The sequence below is a fragment of the Littorina saxatilis genome, linkage group LG2 (genome assembly GCF_037325665.1).
Source record: "Littorina saxatilis isolate snail1 linkage group LG2, US_GU_Lsax_2.0, whole genome shotgun sequence".
In the NCBI taxonomy this organism is placed as follows: Eukaryota; Metazoa; Mollusca; class Gastropoda; order Littorinimorpha; family Littorinidae; genus Littorina; species Littorina saxatilis.
Genome location: NC_090246.1, coordinates 17622043 through 17635148, shown reverse-complemented (window position 1 = coordinate 17635148; position 13106 = coordinate 17622043). Strand labels below are relative to the sequence as shown.

Here is a 13106-nt window from a genome sequence, read left to right as displayed (position 1 = left end):
GCCACCAGTCACACGGACGTCAGAGGGAACCGTAGTAGCAGTGGTCGTAGGCACGAAGCCTGAAACCCCTGCCCCCACAGGACCGCCCTGAACGGGGTCAATTCGCATCCCAACCCCAGCGGGGAGGGAATTCAGAGACCCCGTCATCTCCTCCGATCTCCCCCCCCAGGAGGCCGAAACTACTGTCAAAACAGCAGCAGACGACCCAGCGAGGGAGTTCAGAGGAGGACCCGTGTCCCTCCTGGCTTCCACAGCGGTGGAAACCGAGGAGGGCACAGGAGAGGCACCGGAAAAAGAAAGATTTTAATGCCAACTGCACCCGGTGTTCCCAGGCGGTCACCCATCCAAGTACTAACCGGGCCCGACGTTGCTTAACTTCGGTGGTCGGACGAGAACCGGTGTTTTCAACGTGGTATGGCCGTTGGCTGTCAAAACCTGAGTCTCTCCAGTAGCCCCTAGATCGGATTCACCAACCCCCAAAGAGGGTTGGGAATCGACCTGCCCCCGGATTCGAGCCAGGGGGGAGAAGGAAACCTTCCCCCCAGGCTCGAAACCGGGAGGAGCTGAAGCCTGAGACTGAGGGCCGGACAACGGCGTCGAAGGGGGGGAAGCCTGTTCCACTGAAGGAGAAGGAGAAAGAAGCTTTTTCTTTCCCCTCGAACTTCCCCGAACCTTCGACGGCGCAGCCCCGCCCGAAGTCCCAGGCTCAAGCCCAGCCTGTTTGAGCAAGCTCGCATTGAGCTTGCTCAAACAGGCTTTCTCCGCCCTCCCTCGCCGCAAACGCAAAGCGTTTGGGGAGGGAGAGTCGGAGCGCCGAAAGATCCCCTTCTCCGTGCGTAAAACATGACGCTGGGCGCCCGGAGAAGGGTTGCCCCCGGCAGACTCTGGTTCCGTAGAACCAGAGCCCAAAACAGGACGAGACATCCTACCTCGCCCTGTACGTACCCTTAAAGACCGAGAATTAACAAAATTCAAAGAAAATTTAGGTCAATACTCAAGTGAATGCGGCGAAACGAGAAGCAGACGACCGGTCACCACGAAGTAGGACGGGAGGCACGCCGAGTCCGCCACACAAAAACGGAGGCACAAGTTGAAGGAAACACAACGTAGCCTCAAGCCAGAAGTGGAATAACACACAATAATCCAACAGGTGATAGTCCACACAGAAAAGGAGCCTCTTAGTCCAAAATAATCCGGGAGCGTAGCAGAAACACAGCCGGTCTGACACGCGCGAAAAAAGAAAGAGGACGCGCCACCTACATCCTGTAAGGGGGAAGCACTCGGACAGTGCTTGGGATCCACGGTGGCGCATGGTTATGGGAGATAATTGTACCCACTCAGCGTTTTGTCCAATTTTTTCGGCCTATAATAGATAATGTGCAAGAATAGTACTGTCGAGGTAAGTGTTATATTGACAGGGGCTCTTCCAATGCGAAGCCCCACCCCCAATGAAGCGTTCCCGGCTTCACCCCCCCTCCGCCCTCCACTCTGGTGATGGCGGGGGGCCTTGCTCGGGCACTGTCACACTGGCTGACCTTAGTACAAAGCCAGTGGATAGTGGGAGTTGTGAGGTCGGGATTCCGCTTACTCTGGCTGGGGGACAAGGCCCCTCTAACCAGGCGTCCTCCAGCCTTCAAGCCACCCTTCTCGCAAGAGGCAAGGGCCGTCCTCCAGGCGGAGGTTGCCTCTCTGCTGGAGAAGGGCGCGGTGGAAGCGGTCTCGGACCACAGGTCCCCGGGGTTTTATGGACGGCTTTTCGCGGTCCCCAAGGCTTCGGGGGCTTGGCGTCCTGTTCTGGACCTATCGTTTCTCAACACTTTTCTGAGAACGATTCGGTTCAAAATGGAGACGCCTGCCTCGGTTCGAGACGCTCTCCGCCCAGGAGATTGGGTGACCTCTATAGACTTGACGGATGCGTACTTCCATATTCTGGTGCATCCCGCCGACCGGAAATGGCTCCGTTTCCGGTGGGCCAGTCAAGTCTACCAGTTCCGCGCACTTCCTTTTGGGCTGTCCCTTGCCCCATGGATCTTTACCATGGTGGTGAGGCAGCTCTGCGCGCTGGTGAGGTCACAGGGAGTGCGGCTGCGAGCATACCTCGACGACTGGCTCATCATGGGCCAGAGCGAGGCTCTCTGCAGGCAGCACACTCTCCTGGTTCTCCGGGAGGCCAGCTTGCTGGGATTCTCGGTCAACCATACGAAGTCAGAGCTCGTGCCCTCTCAGTCATTCACTTACCTGGGGATGACGTTCAACACGGTCACCTGGACTGTCCAGCCTTCGCAGAAGCGGGTGGACAAGCTCCAGGCTCTCATCCGCTCTACTTCGCTTCTCCTGCGGGCTTCACTTCGGACTCTGGCCTCCATCCTGGGGCAGATGGAGTCCATGGCCCTTCTGGTTCCACTAGGGAGAGTTCACAAACGCCCGCTTCAGCACGCGCTGAAGCCGTTTGTGGACTCTCCTTGTGTGGATTGGAACACTCTGGTTCCCCTTGGGGATTGGTTCCAGGCTGCGACCCTCCCGTGGCTGGACTCGGGATGGGTATGCAGGGGGGTTCCCATTGTTTCCCCCCTCCCAACATGGACCTTTTCACAGATGCGTCCCTGCTGGGCTGGGGGGCTCACACGGATTGGCTCACGGCCTCCGGACTGTGGTCTGTGGAACAGAGCACATGGCATATCAACTCGCTGGAGTTGGAGGCCGTGTTTCTTGCTCTGGTCGCGTTCCTCCCTTCCCTGGCGGCCAAGCGCGTGCGTCTGTTCACAGACAATACGACAGTGGCTGCCTATGTGAACAAGCAGGGAGGTTCGCGGTCCCCCACTCTCTCCCGCAGAACGTGCGAGATCCTCACCTGGTGCTCCCGGCGGGGGATCTCTCTCTCAGCGCGTTACCTGCCAGGGAGTCTCAACACACTGGCGGATGCGCTCAGCCGCTCCGACGAGGTGTTGCAGGCAGAATGGACCATCACGCATGGTGCCCTTCTCCGCCTTTGGGCTGTGGCCCCAAAGCCTGTGGTGGATCTCTTCGCCACCAGATTCTCCAGGCGCCTTCCGGTGTTTGTCTCCCCCTTCCCCGATCCGGAAGCGTGGGCGTCCAACGCCTTGGACATCCCCTGGACAGGGCTGGAGGCTTACGCCTTCCCGCCCTTCCAGCTTCTCAGCCAAGTCCTCAGGAAGGCGGAATTGGAGAGGCCGTCTCTGCTTCTGGTCACCCCTCTGTGGCCGTCTCAGCCCTGGTTTCCGGACCTTCTGAGACTCGCACGCGGCCCTCCAATTCCTCTCGCTCTGGTACCAGGCGAACTCGTTCAGCCTCGCACCGGAGTTCCTCACGGGCACCCGCAGTCTCTCAATCTTCACGTGTGGAGACTGTGAGGTCCGCTCTGAGGCGGTCTGGAGCTTCCGACCGCACTTTGGAGTTGGTGCAGCGCTCACATAGGGCCTCCACCTCCACAGTGTATTCGTCACATTGGCGCGCCTGGGTCACCTGGTGTCAGGCTCATGGGCTGAACCCGGTGGCCCCTCGTACGATGCACGTCGCCAATCACTTAGCGGATTTGTCTTCCCAGGGGGCTTCGTCCTCCTCTTTGAAGGTTCGCAGGTCGGCCATCGCCTCTACCCTTAAACAGATCGGTCATACCATCAACGTTAGCGGGGTCGTCGCTGGGGTGATTAAGGGCGCGTCTTTGCAGGACGTCAAGCGCTCTTCTCTGCCCAAGTGGGATCTTTTCCTTGTCCTTGAGTTCTTGCGCTCGGCGGACTTCGAGCCTCTGGAGGGCTCTAGCCTCGCGAACCTTACTCGTAAGGCTCTGTTCTTGCTACTTCTGGCTTCGGCCCGCAGAGGTAGCAAGATCCACGCTCTTTCAGGCAGTCCGCAGGACATTGGCCGAGAGCGCGACGGCTCCTTGTCTTTGCATTTCCGGGAGGCCTTTCTGGCCAAGAATCAGACACCGGATCAGCCTTCTCCCTGCGTCCTTGTGAGGCCTCTGTCCCACATTGTGGCGCAGGATGACCCAGACATGGTCAATTGCCCGGTTCGGGCCCTGGAGGCCTATTTAGCTCGCACTCAGCCCATCAGGTCGAGCTCGCAGAAGCTCCTATTTATCTCCTTGAATACTTCTATGGAAAGAGATATTACGAGGACTACCTTGGCCAGGTGGGTGTCAGCTCTCATAAAACAAGCCTATGTGTGGAGTCTGGCACAAAGGGGGGGGGCTCAGCCTGCCTTCCCTCTCGAGTCAGCTAGAATGCACGAGTCTCGGGCATGGGCATCTTCATTGGCCGTTTTGAGGTCTCGAAGACTTGACGAGGTCCTGCGCACAGCGTACTGGCGTTCGGACGACGTCTTTATCTCGTTCTACTTGAGAGACATCGCCGCGGTCTGCCGTGATGGCTCACGGACCCTCCCTGCACTGGTGGCAGCGGGGCAATGCCTCTCCAGATCATAACGGTGAGTTTGAAATTTTTCCTCTTACCCACCACCTTGTTGGAGTTATCTGCTATTATGTGACTCGGAGTAAGAATATGTAATTTAATCGAAAATTTTTAATTAAATTTTCATTTGATTAATATACTTACCCGAGTCACATAGGTAATTCCCTCCCACCTTCCCCGCTTTTAGTTTCTTTGTATTCTAGAAGTCGAATGAGGGTGTCTCGTACTGGGTACGAGATCTGTGGCGTCATACGCTACGGGAGGCAACCCAGGGTAGCAAGCTTGCTACTTTTTTAGCTTGGGTTGCTTCCCTTAGACTATAGACGGGATAGCGTTTTCAGGGACCTTAGCATCTCGACTGCGTCAATGCTATTATGTGACTCGGGTAAGTATATTAATCAAATGAAAATTTAATTAAAAATTTTCGACTATATTCTATACAAGAAACACTTAACAAGGGTAAAAGGAGAAACAGAATCCGTTAGTCGCCTCTTACGACATGCTGGGGAGCATCGGGTAAATTCTTTCTCGTCCCATATGGGACTCCCCCTAACCCGCGGGGGGTATTGACTGAGCAGTGAAGGAACAACTCGCCTCATTTTGAATTAAGAGAAGCAGATCAGACATGAACCTGCCTCTAAAAGACCACTACAAATCTAACCAGATTCAGCAATTGGACAAAGACACTGACCTTTGTAACCACCGATTCCATCTGTGTGCGCCCTTTCCCATAATGCACTGCCAGTTCTGTTATACAGTCTTCATCTAGTGTTCTCTGGAAAAAGAAACAAAAGTTACTTTGCACTAAATATGCATACAAAGGAAAAACTTCACAGAATCTCTATTACAGTAACAAAAAATTAAAAAAAGAATAAGACCTTAAAGGTGGTCGTCTACATTTTTGCTTTTTTTCAATAATCTTATGGTTAGATTTCGCTAAAAAGTTATGTCAGATGATGAATGAACCATGGGGAAAAAAGTTATAGAAAAAAAATATATGTAAAAAAAGATTTTATTTTTGGGTAGCGTGACTCACGCTTCCAATATTTTGTTTTCTGTTTGCTGAGAACATGTGCTTTGCCTAAAAAATACTGACCAATCAAATTCATGTCACTATGCTTATAGCCACACCCAAACAAGTGCAGCAACAGTTTGACACTGGAGCGCTGTCCACGCCTTTTTTTAAACGCACGAAATGCACGGGATTTGAGAGGCATTTTCCAAATAAGGATATCCTACTATGAGTACTACGCTGGAATACTACAATAAATTTTCAAACGGCTACACTGGCTTCGTTTTTCCTGATAGAAAGGGGGTGTATTGTTGATATTTGTAGATAATAAACTATGCATTTTAATGGTCAAATGACGATTTCGGTATAAAAATGTAGACAAGGACCTTTAACAAACAAAACAATAAGACTTTTTTTTTTTACACTCAACAGCTGAACAAGATATGGAAGTTTCAGTGGCTCAGTTAACCAGCACTGCAATGTTGTCTGAGTAACCAAGACCCAAGCTAGAATTCCATTTGCTTTTGCTTCAGTAGTTTATATTTCTCTCATGTTGACATAAGATTTTATTAGATCTTGAAATTGTATATTGTTATTTGTAGTTTAATATTGTACAGCAAAGAGAGCACAGAATTATTGTGTGGTTTGCGCTATACAAGTGTTCATTATCATTATAATGAAATTGTCGGTATAGAAGATTTTCGAAAATTACTCCGTCGGGTTCGTATGGGTTGTGGAAGAGTGATCTTTTCTTGCAAAACCTCTGCTAAACATTGGAGAGGCCAATCACTAGCGAGGGGTGTGTCAAAAACACGTGGATGGCAGCATAATTATGTTTCCGACACACCCCTCGCTAATGATTGGCCCCTTCAATGTTTGGCAGAGTTTTTGCAAGAAAAGGTCACTCTACCACAACACATGTACACAAACCGGAAAGAATTATTTTCGGAATTCGTCTATTGTCATTTTATAGTTTATATAATAATAATAATAAGGCATAATATTTAAAAAGCGTGTGTATCCAGAGTTTAAACCCTGTTATAAAGCTACATGCAACAATCTACTTTAGGCCTAAAAAAAAAATAGGTGTAGTTACGGTAACCCGACCTACCCTATTTCTAGGGGCCGACCCTATAACTTTTTATTACATTTGTAAAAAAAATAAAAAAAACACACAAGAAAACCAGTGCAGAAAACGCAATGAAAGCGAAAACGCCCGAGTCGCACACTTATTTCCCTGTCAAGTAGGTTTAATTTGTACACATTAGAAAAAAAAGTAAAACAAAAAAAAAAGTGATTGCCTACCTTCCTACCCTATTTTTTTTGGCTATGTTACCGTAACCACACCTATTATTTTTTTTGGCCTTAGCAACGCATGATACCTTGTACTTGCTGGACCACTCCACAGGCACGTTAAAGCCATGGTTGAGCCAGGGGTGCTCTATCAGCTCAAGAATGTTGATGCGACGTTTGGGGTCCGTCTGCAGCATGTGTGCCAGCAGCTCTGATGTCTCCTGTCCCAACCACTCTGGCACTTCATATTTACCATTCTGAAATAAAGATATGGCTGTACAGTGTGTGTGTGTGTGTGTGTGTGTGTGTGCATGCGTGTGTAAACAAAATTGTTTTTCAATTTTGATTGTAAATTCATTGACTATTGTGTGTGTGTGCATAGATAGTATTGTTACAAAGTTAATGTTGTGTTGTAAGTTTATTATGTTAGGTTATATAAATTCAATGTTAATTTAGTGTGGTTTTAATACATTTTTTTGGCTCACGTAAGTGTAGCCTATGCGATGCTAACTTTTGTCTGTCTGTGCGTGCGTGCGTGCGTGCGTATGTATGTATGTCTGTGGTAGAAACTTTAACATTTGAAGACGTCACAACATTTGAAGACGTCACATTATGACGTAAGAGGGTTAGACGTCACGCGAAGGAATTACTGAAAGTCTCGGTCATTGTTATTTTGCCGAGCGGGCCGAGACTAGTTTTTTCTTCGAAATCGGCCATTAAGATCTAGATCTAGTGTCTCGCTTTCTTGCACAGTGTCACTTATGCCGCTTACTGTGTGTGTGTGTGTGTGTGTGTGTGTGTATGTGTGACGAAGTGATTGAGTTTGTGTTACTGTTTGTCGATTTCTTACGTGAGCCTTGAAGGCTTCGCCTCTTGTTATTCATAGTTATAATGCATAAAGAGCAGAGAGCAAGGGTCTATGTGGTTTGCGCTATAAAAGCTTTCATTATTATTGTAATTATTAAATACAGGCAATTATTCTTTACAAACATCAAATATCCAAAGGCAAAGGAATGACAACTGCCCTTTACTTTACCTCTTTAAACAAGATATCTAAATAACAAAGTCTTTCTTTCTTTATTTATTTGGTGTTTAACGTCGTTTTCAACCACGAAGGTTATATCGCGACGGGAAAAGGGGGGAGATGGGATAGAGCCACTTGTCAATTGTTTCTTGTTCACAAAAGCACTAATCAAAAATTCGCTCCAGGGGCCTGCAACGTAGTACAATGTATTACCTTACTGGGAGAATGCAAGTTTCCAGTACAAAGGACTTAACATTTCTTACATACTGCTTGACTAAAATCTTTTCAAAATTTGACTATATTCTATACAAGAAACACTTAACAAGGGTAAAAGGAGAAACAGAATCCGTTAGTCGCCTCTTACGCTGGGGAGCATCGGGTAAATTCTTCCCCCTAACCCGCGGGGGGTAAATAACAAAGTGACTGTGGTGAGGTGAACAAAGGTGAAAAACAAAAGAATGATGTATCAATCAATCAATCAATCAATCAATCAATCAATCAATCAATAGGACACTTATATCGCGCATATTCCGTGGGTACAGTTCTAGGGGCTCTGCAATGATGCCGTGTGAGATGAAATTTTATACGGCCAGTAGATTGCAGCCATTTCGGCGCATATTTACTTTCACGGCCTATTATTCCAAGTCACACGGGTATAGGTAGACAATTATTAACTGTGCCTAAGCAATTTTGCCAGGAAAGACCCTTTTGTCAATCGTGGGATCTTTAATGTGCACACCCCAATGTAGTGTACACGGGGGGTGTTCGGACACCGAAGAGAGTCTGCACACAAAGTTGACCCTGAGAAATAAATTTTCCGCCGAACGTGGGTTTGAACTCACGCTGACAGCGGCCAACTGAATACAAATCCAGCGCGCTACCAACTGAGCTATGTCCCCGCCCCTATGTACTCACCGATACAAGGACAGCACAATAATACGAATGTTCGCTTATAAAAGCTTCATCAGGTAACATTACAACAAAGGACAACAAAAAGCAAAAGCAACACTGACGGAACGAACAGGGACAAGGTTGGACAAGAAGATGGAGGGAAACAAAAAAGGGAAGGAACTCTGGCAACGCAAAGAAAATAAAGGGGAGAGTAGTGGTTATAGGGGCTGACAGTCTCTCAGAAAGGTGAGATTTAAAAAAGATAAACAAGACAACAACAGACTACAGATATCAAATTACTTACTTTGATTTTTCTGTAAAGTTGGGAGAGTTTCTCGTCATCAAAGGGCAGGTAACCACACATCAGGGCATACAGTAACACCCCCATGCTCCAGATGTCTGCCTGGAAAAAATAAAGTAACCATAACATGTACACACAATTTTTTTTTAAATCAACACACACACAAAAACATTGATCAAACCAAAACAAAAATGTCAAAGATAATGTACTACATGATTGTAGTAGCAAAATAAAATTGACAACAACAAAGCACAGGCACAAAATATGAGTGCCACTGCAGCTTCTTGGCATTTGCAGTGGTTTTTATCAAGACATGACAGTGAGAAGTCATAACAAAACACACTGGATGTCTTCCATCCAAAGTTACCTCTGAGCCCAGGTACTCCAGTCCAGAGATGAGTTCAGGTGCAGCATAGGCAGGGCTTCCACAACAGGTAGTCAGGTGGTTATCCATCCCACCCTGAAACAATAACACAATCAGCGTTTATATGCCTGTAAGCACACTACAACTGGCACCTACGCCTAAAAAAAGCCATACAAATTACAATGTTGGGTTGCAATGTGGCTTTGTATTGTTGCCGATTTACTACATTGTCAGCCCACACAAGGTAGGTTATCAAGAGAGAACATGATCCTTAATTTCTCAAGAGAAAAATGAGTCAAGCCATCAGAGATATCAGGGGACCGCAAAAGGAAAGGCCGCCCAGTCCTCGTTCGATTCATCTCGAGGAGGAAGAGAAAGGAGGTGCTCCAAAAGAAGAAAACCTTGAAGGACAAGAAAGAACACGAAGGGGTCTTCATGTTCGACGATCTTACGACCCTGAGGGCGAGAATGCTACACTACATCAAGAAGAAGGTGCCAGAAGTCGAACACGCGTGGACAATCGACGGTAGAATTCACTGCACCAAGCGGCGACCACCAGGCCTCTCCGACAGAGACAGCCCCAGGAAGGTCATCGTCATCGACAATCCCGACGATCTTTTCAAACTGGGAGTGGATTCGGTCGACTTTGAGGACCTCGGCCTTGCCAGCCTACTAGCAGAATAGGAACCCCCTGGAGGCATCATCGGTAAACCGAAGGATAGAGGTTACGGCCCCTCCAGCAAGCAGGCAGTTTCGAGCGCCTGTATCTCTGCCAGAGTACAACCCCTATGCACCGAGACAGAGCCGGGAAAAGGCGAAGATAGCACGGGATTTTCGGTCACTAAACCATCACAGAAGGGCGGTTACCCTATACGGGTGTCATGCGAGGTTGGGGACACGCGTTCTCCCCACCCACGCACATATGTCAACAATTACAGTACAGTAACCAGCTGGCTAGCAAGCGTTGGTGTCAGAGACAGTGACAGTGCTAGCGAAAACAAGGACTCTGTTGGTAATAAGTGCTTCAAGGATGATGTGTCGCAAAGTAACCAAGTAAGTAAGACCGGACTGTTGTGTGTTGACTTTATTGGTGTTATACCCTATGAGGGGAACGATAAACAAAACATCATGCCAGATGAGCATGAAAGAATCATAAACTGTGTGGTAAAAACAGCGATAGTAAGCCATGTTTACAATTGACGGATAAGATAGTGCTAAAACAGGATGAAATGACGGATACAATGTGTTTTTTGGAAGATGAGAATGCAAAGCCAAGTATTAATGCACACATGGAGAGTGAGACTGAAGTAAAAGTAGGTCAAGGGGAGGAAGAGTGTGGGAATGATGTTGATGCAGTGTGTTTGTCCCAAGATGAAAACAAAGTGCATGATGTTGATACGGATTGTGAGTCTGAGGTAGCTGTGTGTATGTCCCAAGATGATAACAATGCGCATGCTTATGATGAAAAGGGACGTGAGACTGTTGTTGCTGTGTGTTTGCCCAAAGATGAAAACAATGTACATGATTTTGAAGATAAGAGTTTGGAGACCGATGTAGCTGTGTGTATGTCCCAGAATGCAAACAATGTTCACTATTTTGATGTCAAGGTTTGTGAGAACGATATTGATGTGTGTATGACCCAATATAAAAATAGTGTGCATGATTCTGACAATAAGGGTTGCGAGAATTATGTTGCTGTGGCTATGACCCAAAATGAAAACAACGTGCATACTATTGAAGATAAGGGCTGGGAGAATGATGATGCTGGGTTTATTCCCCAAAATGAAAATAATGTGCGTGATTTAGAGAACGATCGTGAGAATGTTGTTGTTGTGTGTTCGCACCAAGAAGAAAACAATGTGCATGAGTTTGAAGTCATGAAGATAAGGGTTGTGAAAGTGATGATGCTGTTTGTATGTCCCTAGAGGAAAACAATGTGCATGACTTTGCAGATATGGGTTGTGCGAAGGATGGTGCTGTAGGCATGTACCAAGCTAGATGTAAACAATGTTCATGACTTTACAGATAACGGTCGTGTGAATGATGGTGCTGCAGGAATGCCCCAAGATGGAAATAATGTGCATGACTTTGCATTTAACGATGACTGGGGTGATGATGGTGGTAAAGAGGGAGGCGAAGACAGAGTGGTGAAGGACTGTGGTGATATTGATGATGTTGATGTGTATGCAAATGTTTCTGATGTTTATATTTTGCATGACTCTCTGGATGTTGGCAATGCCCATGAAATGGATAATCATCATAATGTTGTTGTAATGTCAGATGTTGATGTTCATTTTGACTCGTTAGATGTTGAGAATGTACGTAACAAATCTACTGTTGAAATAGATGTATACAATGTTAATAGTGAGATTGGAGATTCCTTTAGTACTGAATATACTATTGAGGATAATCCTGATATACTCTCCTGCTTAGCGCTTAATGTCTGTGGAATCACTTCAAAGCTAAAATTTCCTGAATTTGTAAAATGACATTAAATGTATTGCTAAATATGACATTATTTGTTTTAGTGAGAGCAAACTTGATGATGTTGATGAGATTAACATTCCAGGATACATAGCATTCTATAAGAATAGAGGAAAATTTCGCAGAAAATCAGGTGGTTTATTAGTTTTATTACGGGAAGTGTTTGCTAATGATATGACTATTTTTGAAGAAAAAAAGCTGTCACATAAGATAAAAGAAGAGATGAAAATATGGTATAGATGTTTGGATGTAGAAATGTGTGAGAATGCGCTATTTTTTAAGTTAGATAAGAAAATACTTGGCTGTGACACCCGTTTCTGTGCTTTATATATTCCCCCAGAAGGATCACCATACCATAATAAAGATGTTTATGCTGAATTAGAAGAGGTGTACATGCAGTTTGGGGTAGATAATGATTATGTCTGTCTTTTAGGAGACTTAAATTCCCGCACTGGTCATCTGAGTGAAATGTTGTATGAAGATGATCAGCATTCAGAAGGTTTTGTTGATAATGACTTGTTTGACTCTGATGAGGTTGGTACTCTAATAGGTGAGCGGGCCTCACAGGATAATAATATAGTAATAACCTTGGTTTTAAATTGATTGATTTTTGTAAAATGACTGGCTTAGTTATTGCTAATGGTAGAGTTGGCGTTGATACAGGGGTTGGTAAATGCATATGTGTAAGGATAAGAGCGTTGTTGATTATTGCATCCTGTCAAAAGATTTGTTCTCGAAAGTTAAATATTTTTCTGTGATGGAGTTATGTGAAATGTATTCTGACGTACACTGCCCTGTTGTTTTGCATTTATTAAAACAGAATGAAGTACGCGCTAATGATTGCCTAGCAGACGATGTGAAAAAAAAAATGAAGATTTGCTGTCTAAAAGTAGAGAAAAGGACAACAAGTACACAAAACCAAAATGGGATAATAACAATGGGACCAAGTTAGCTTTTGTACTTAATCTGAATGAGGATGATATTTATACTGTTAAAACTAAATTACAAAATATGCTAGCTACAAGTGAGAGTACGACAACAGATGACGTTGATAGTGTTACTAATAAGATTTGTGATATTTTAAATTGTTCTGCTGAGAAAATCAGTGTAATTAAAGAACAAAAATTTATGAAAGTCACGTTCAAAGAAATTCAAACTGCAACAACCATGGTTTAGTGCAATATGCAAAGAGAAAGGACAAATATTTTTACGTGCGAAAAACAAAGCAAGACGCTTTAAAAATGTGTTCAATGAACATGAAAAAAAGAGTGCTTTTACAGAATACAAAAAGACAATAAAAAAGGAAT

General features: G+C 45.8%; 1 protein-coding gene and 1 non-coding gene across 2 annotated transcripts in view; both read right to left on the bottom strand.

Moving 5' to 3' along the window:
* Nucleotides 1–13106, bottom strand: part of LOC138958376 (maternal embryonic leucine zipper kinase-like) — a 37042-nt gene that overhangs the window by 16874 nt on the left and 7062 nt on the right. The window contains exons 7-10 of the mRNA XM_070329501.1: nucleotides 9319–9411; nucleotides 8955–9053; nucleotides 6825–6992; nucleotides 5122–5205 (exon numbers count right to left, since the gene is read on the bottom strand). Coding sequence (XP_070185602.1) covers nucleotides 5122–5205; nucleotides 6825–6992; nucleotides 8955–9053; nucleotides 9319–9411 — 444 coding nt within the window. The remainder of the gene's footprint in view (nucleotides 1–5121; nucleotides 5206–6824; nucleotides 6993–8954; nucleotides 9054–9318; nucleotides 9412–13106) is intronic.
* LOC138960541 (5S ribosomal RNA) lies at nucleotides 308–426 on the bottom strand. The gene has a single exon (XR_011454018.1). It is a non-coding gene; the product is annotated as a 5S ribosomal RNA (ribosomal RNA).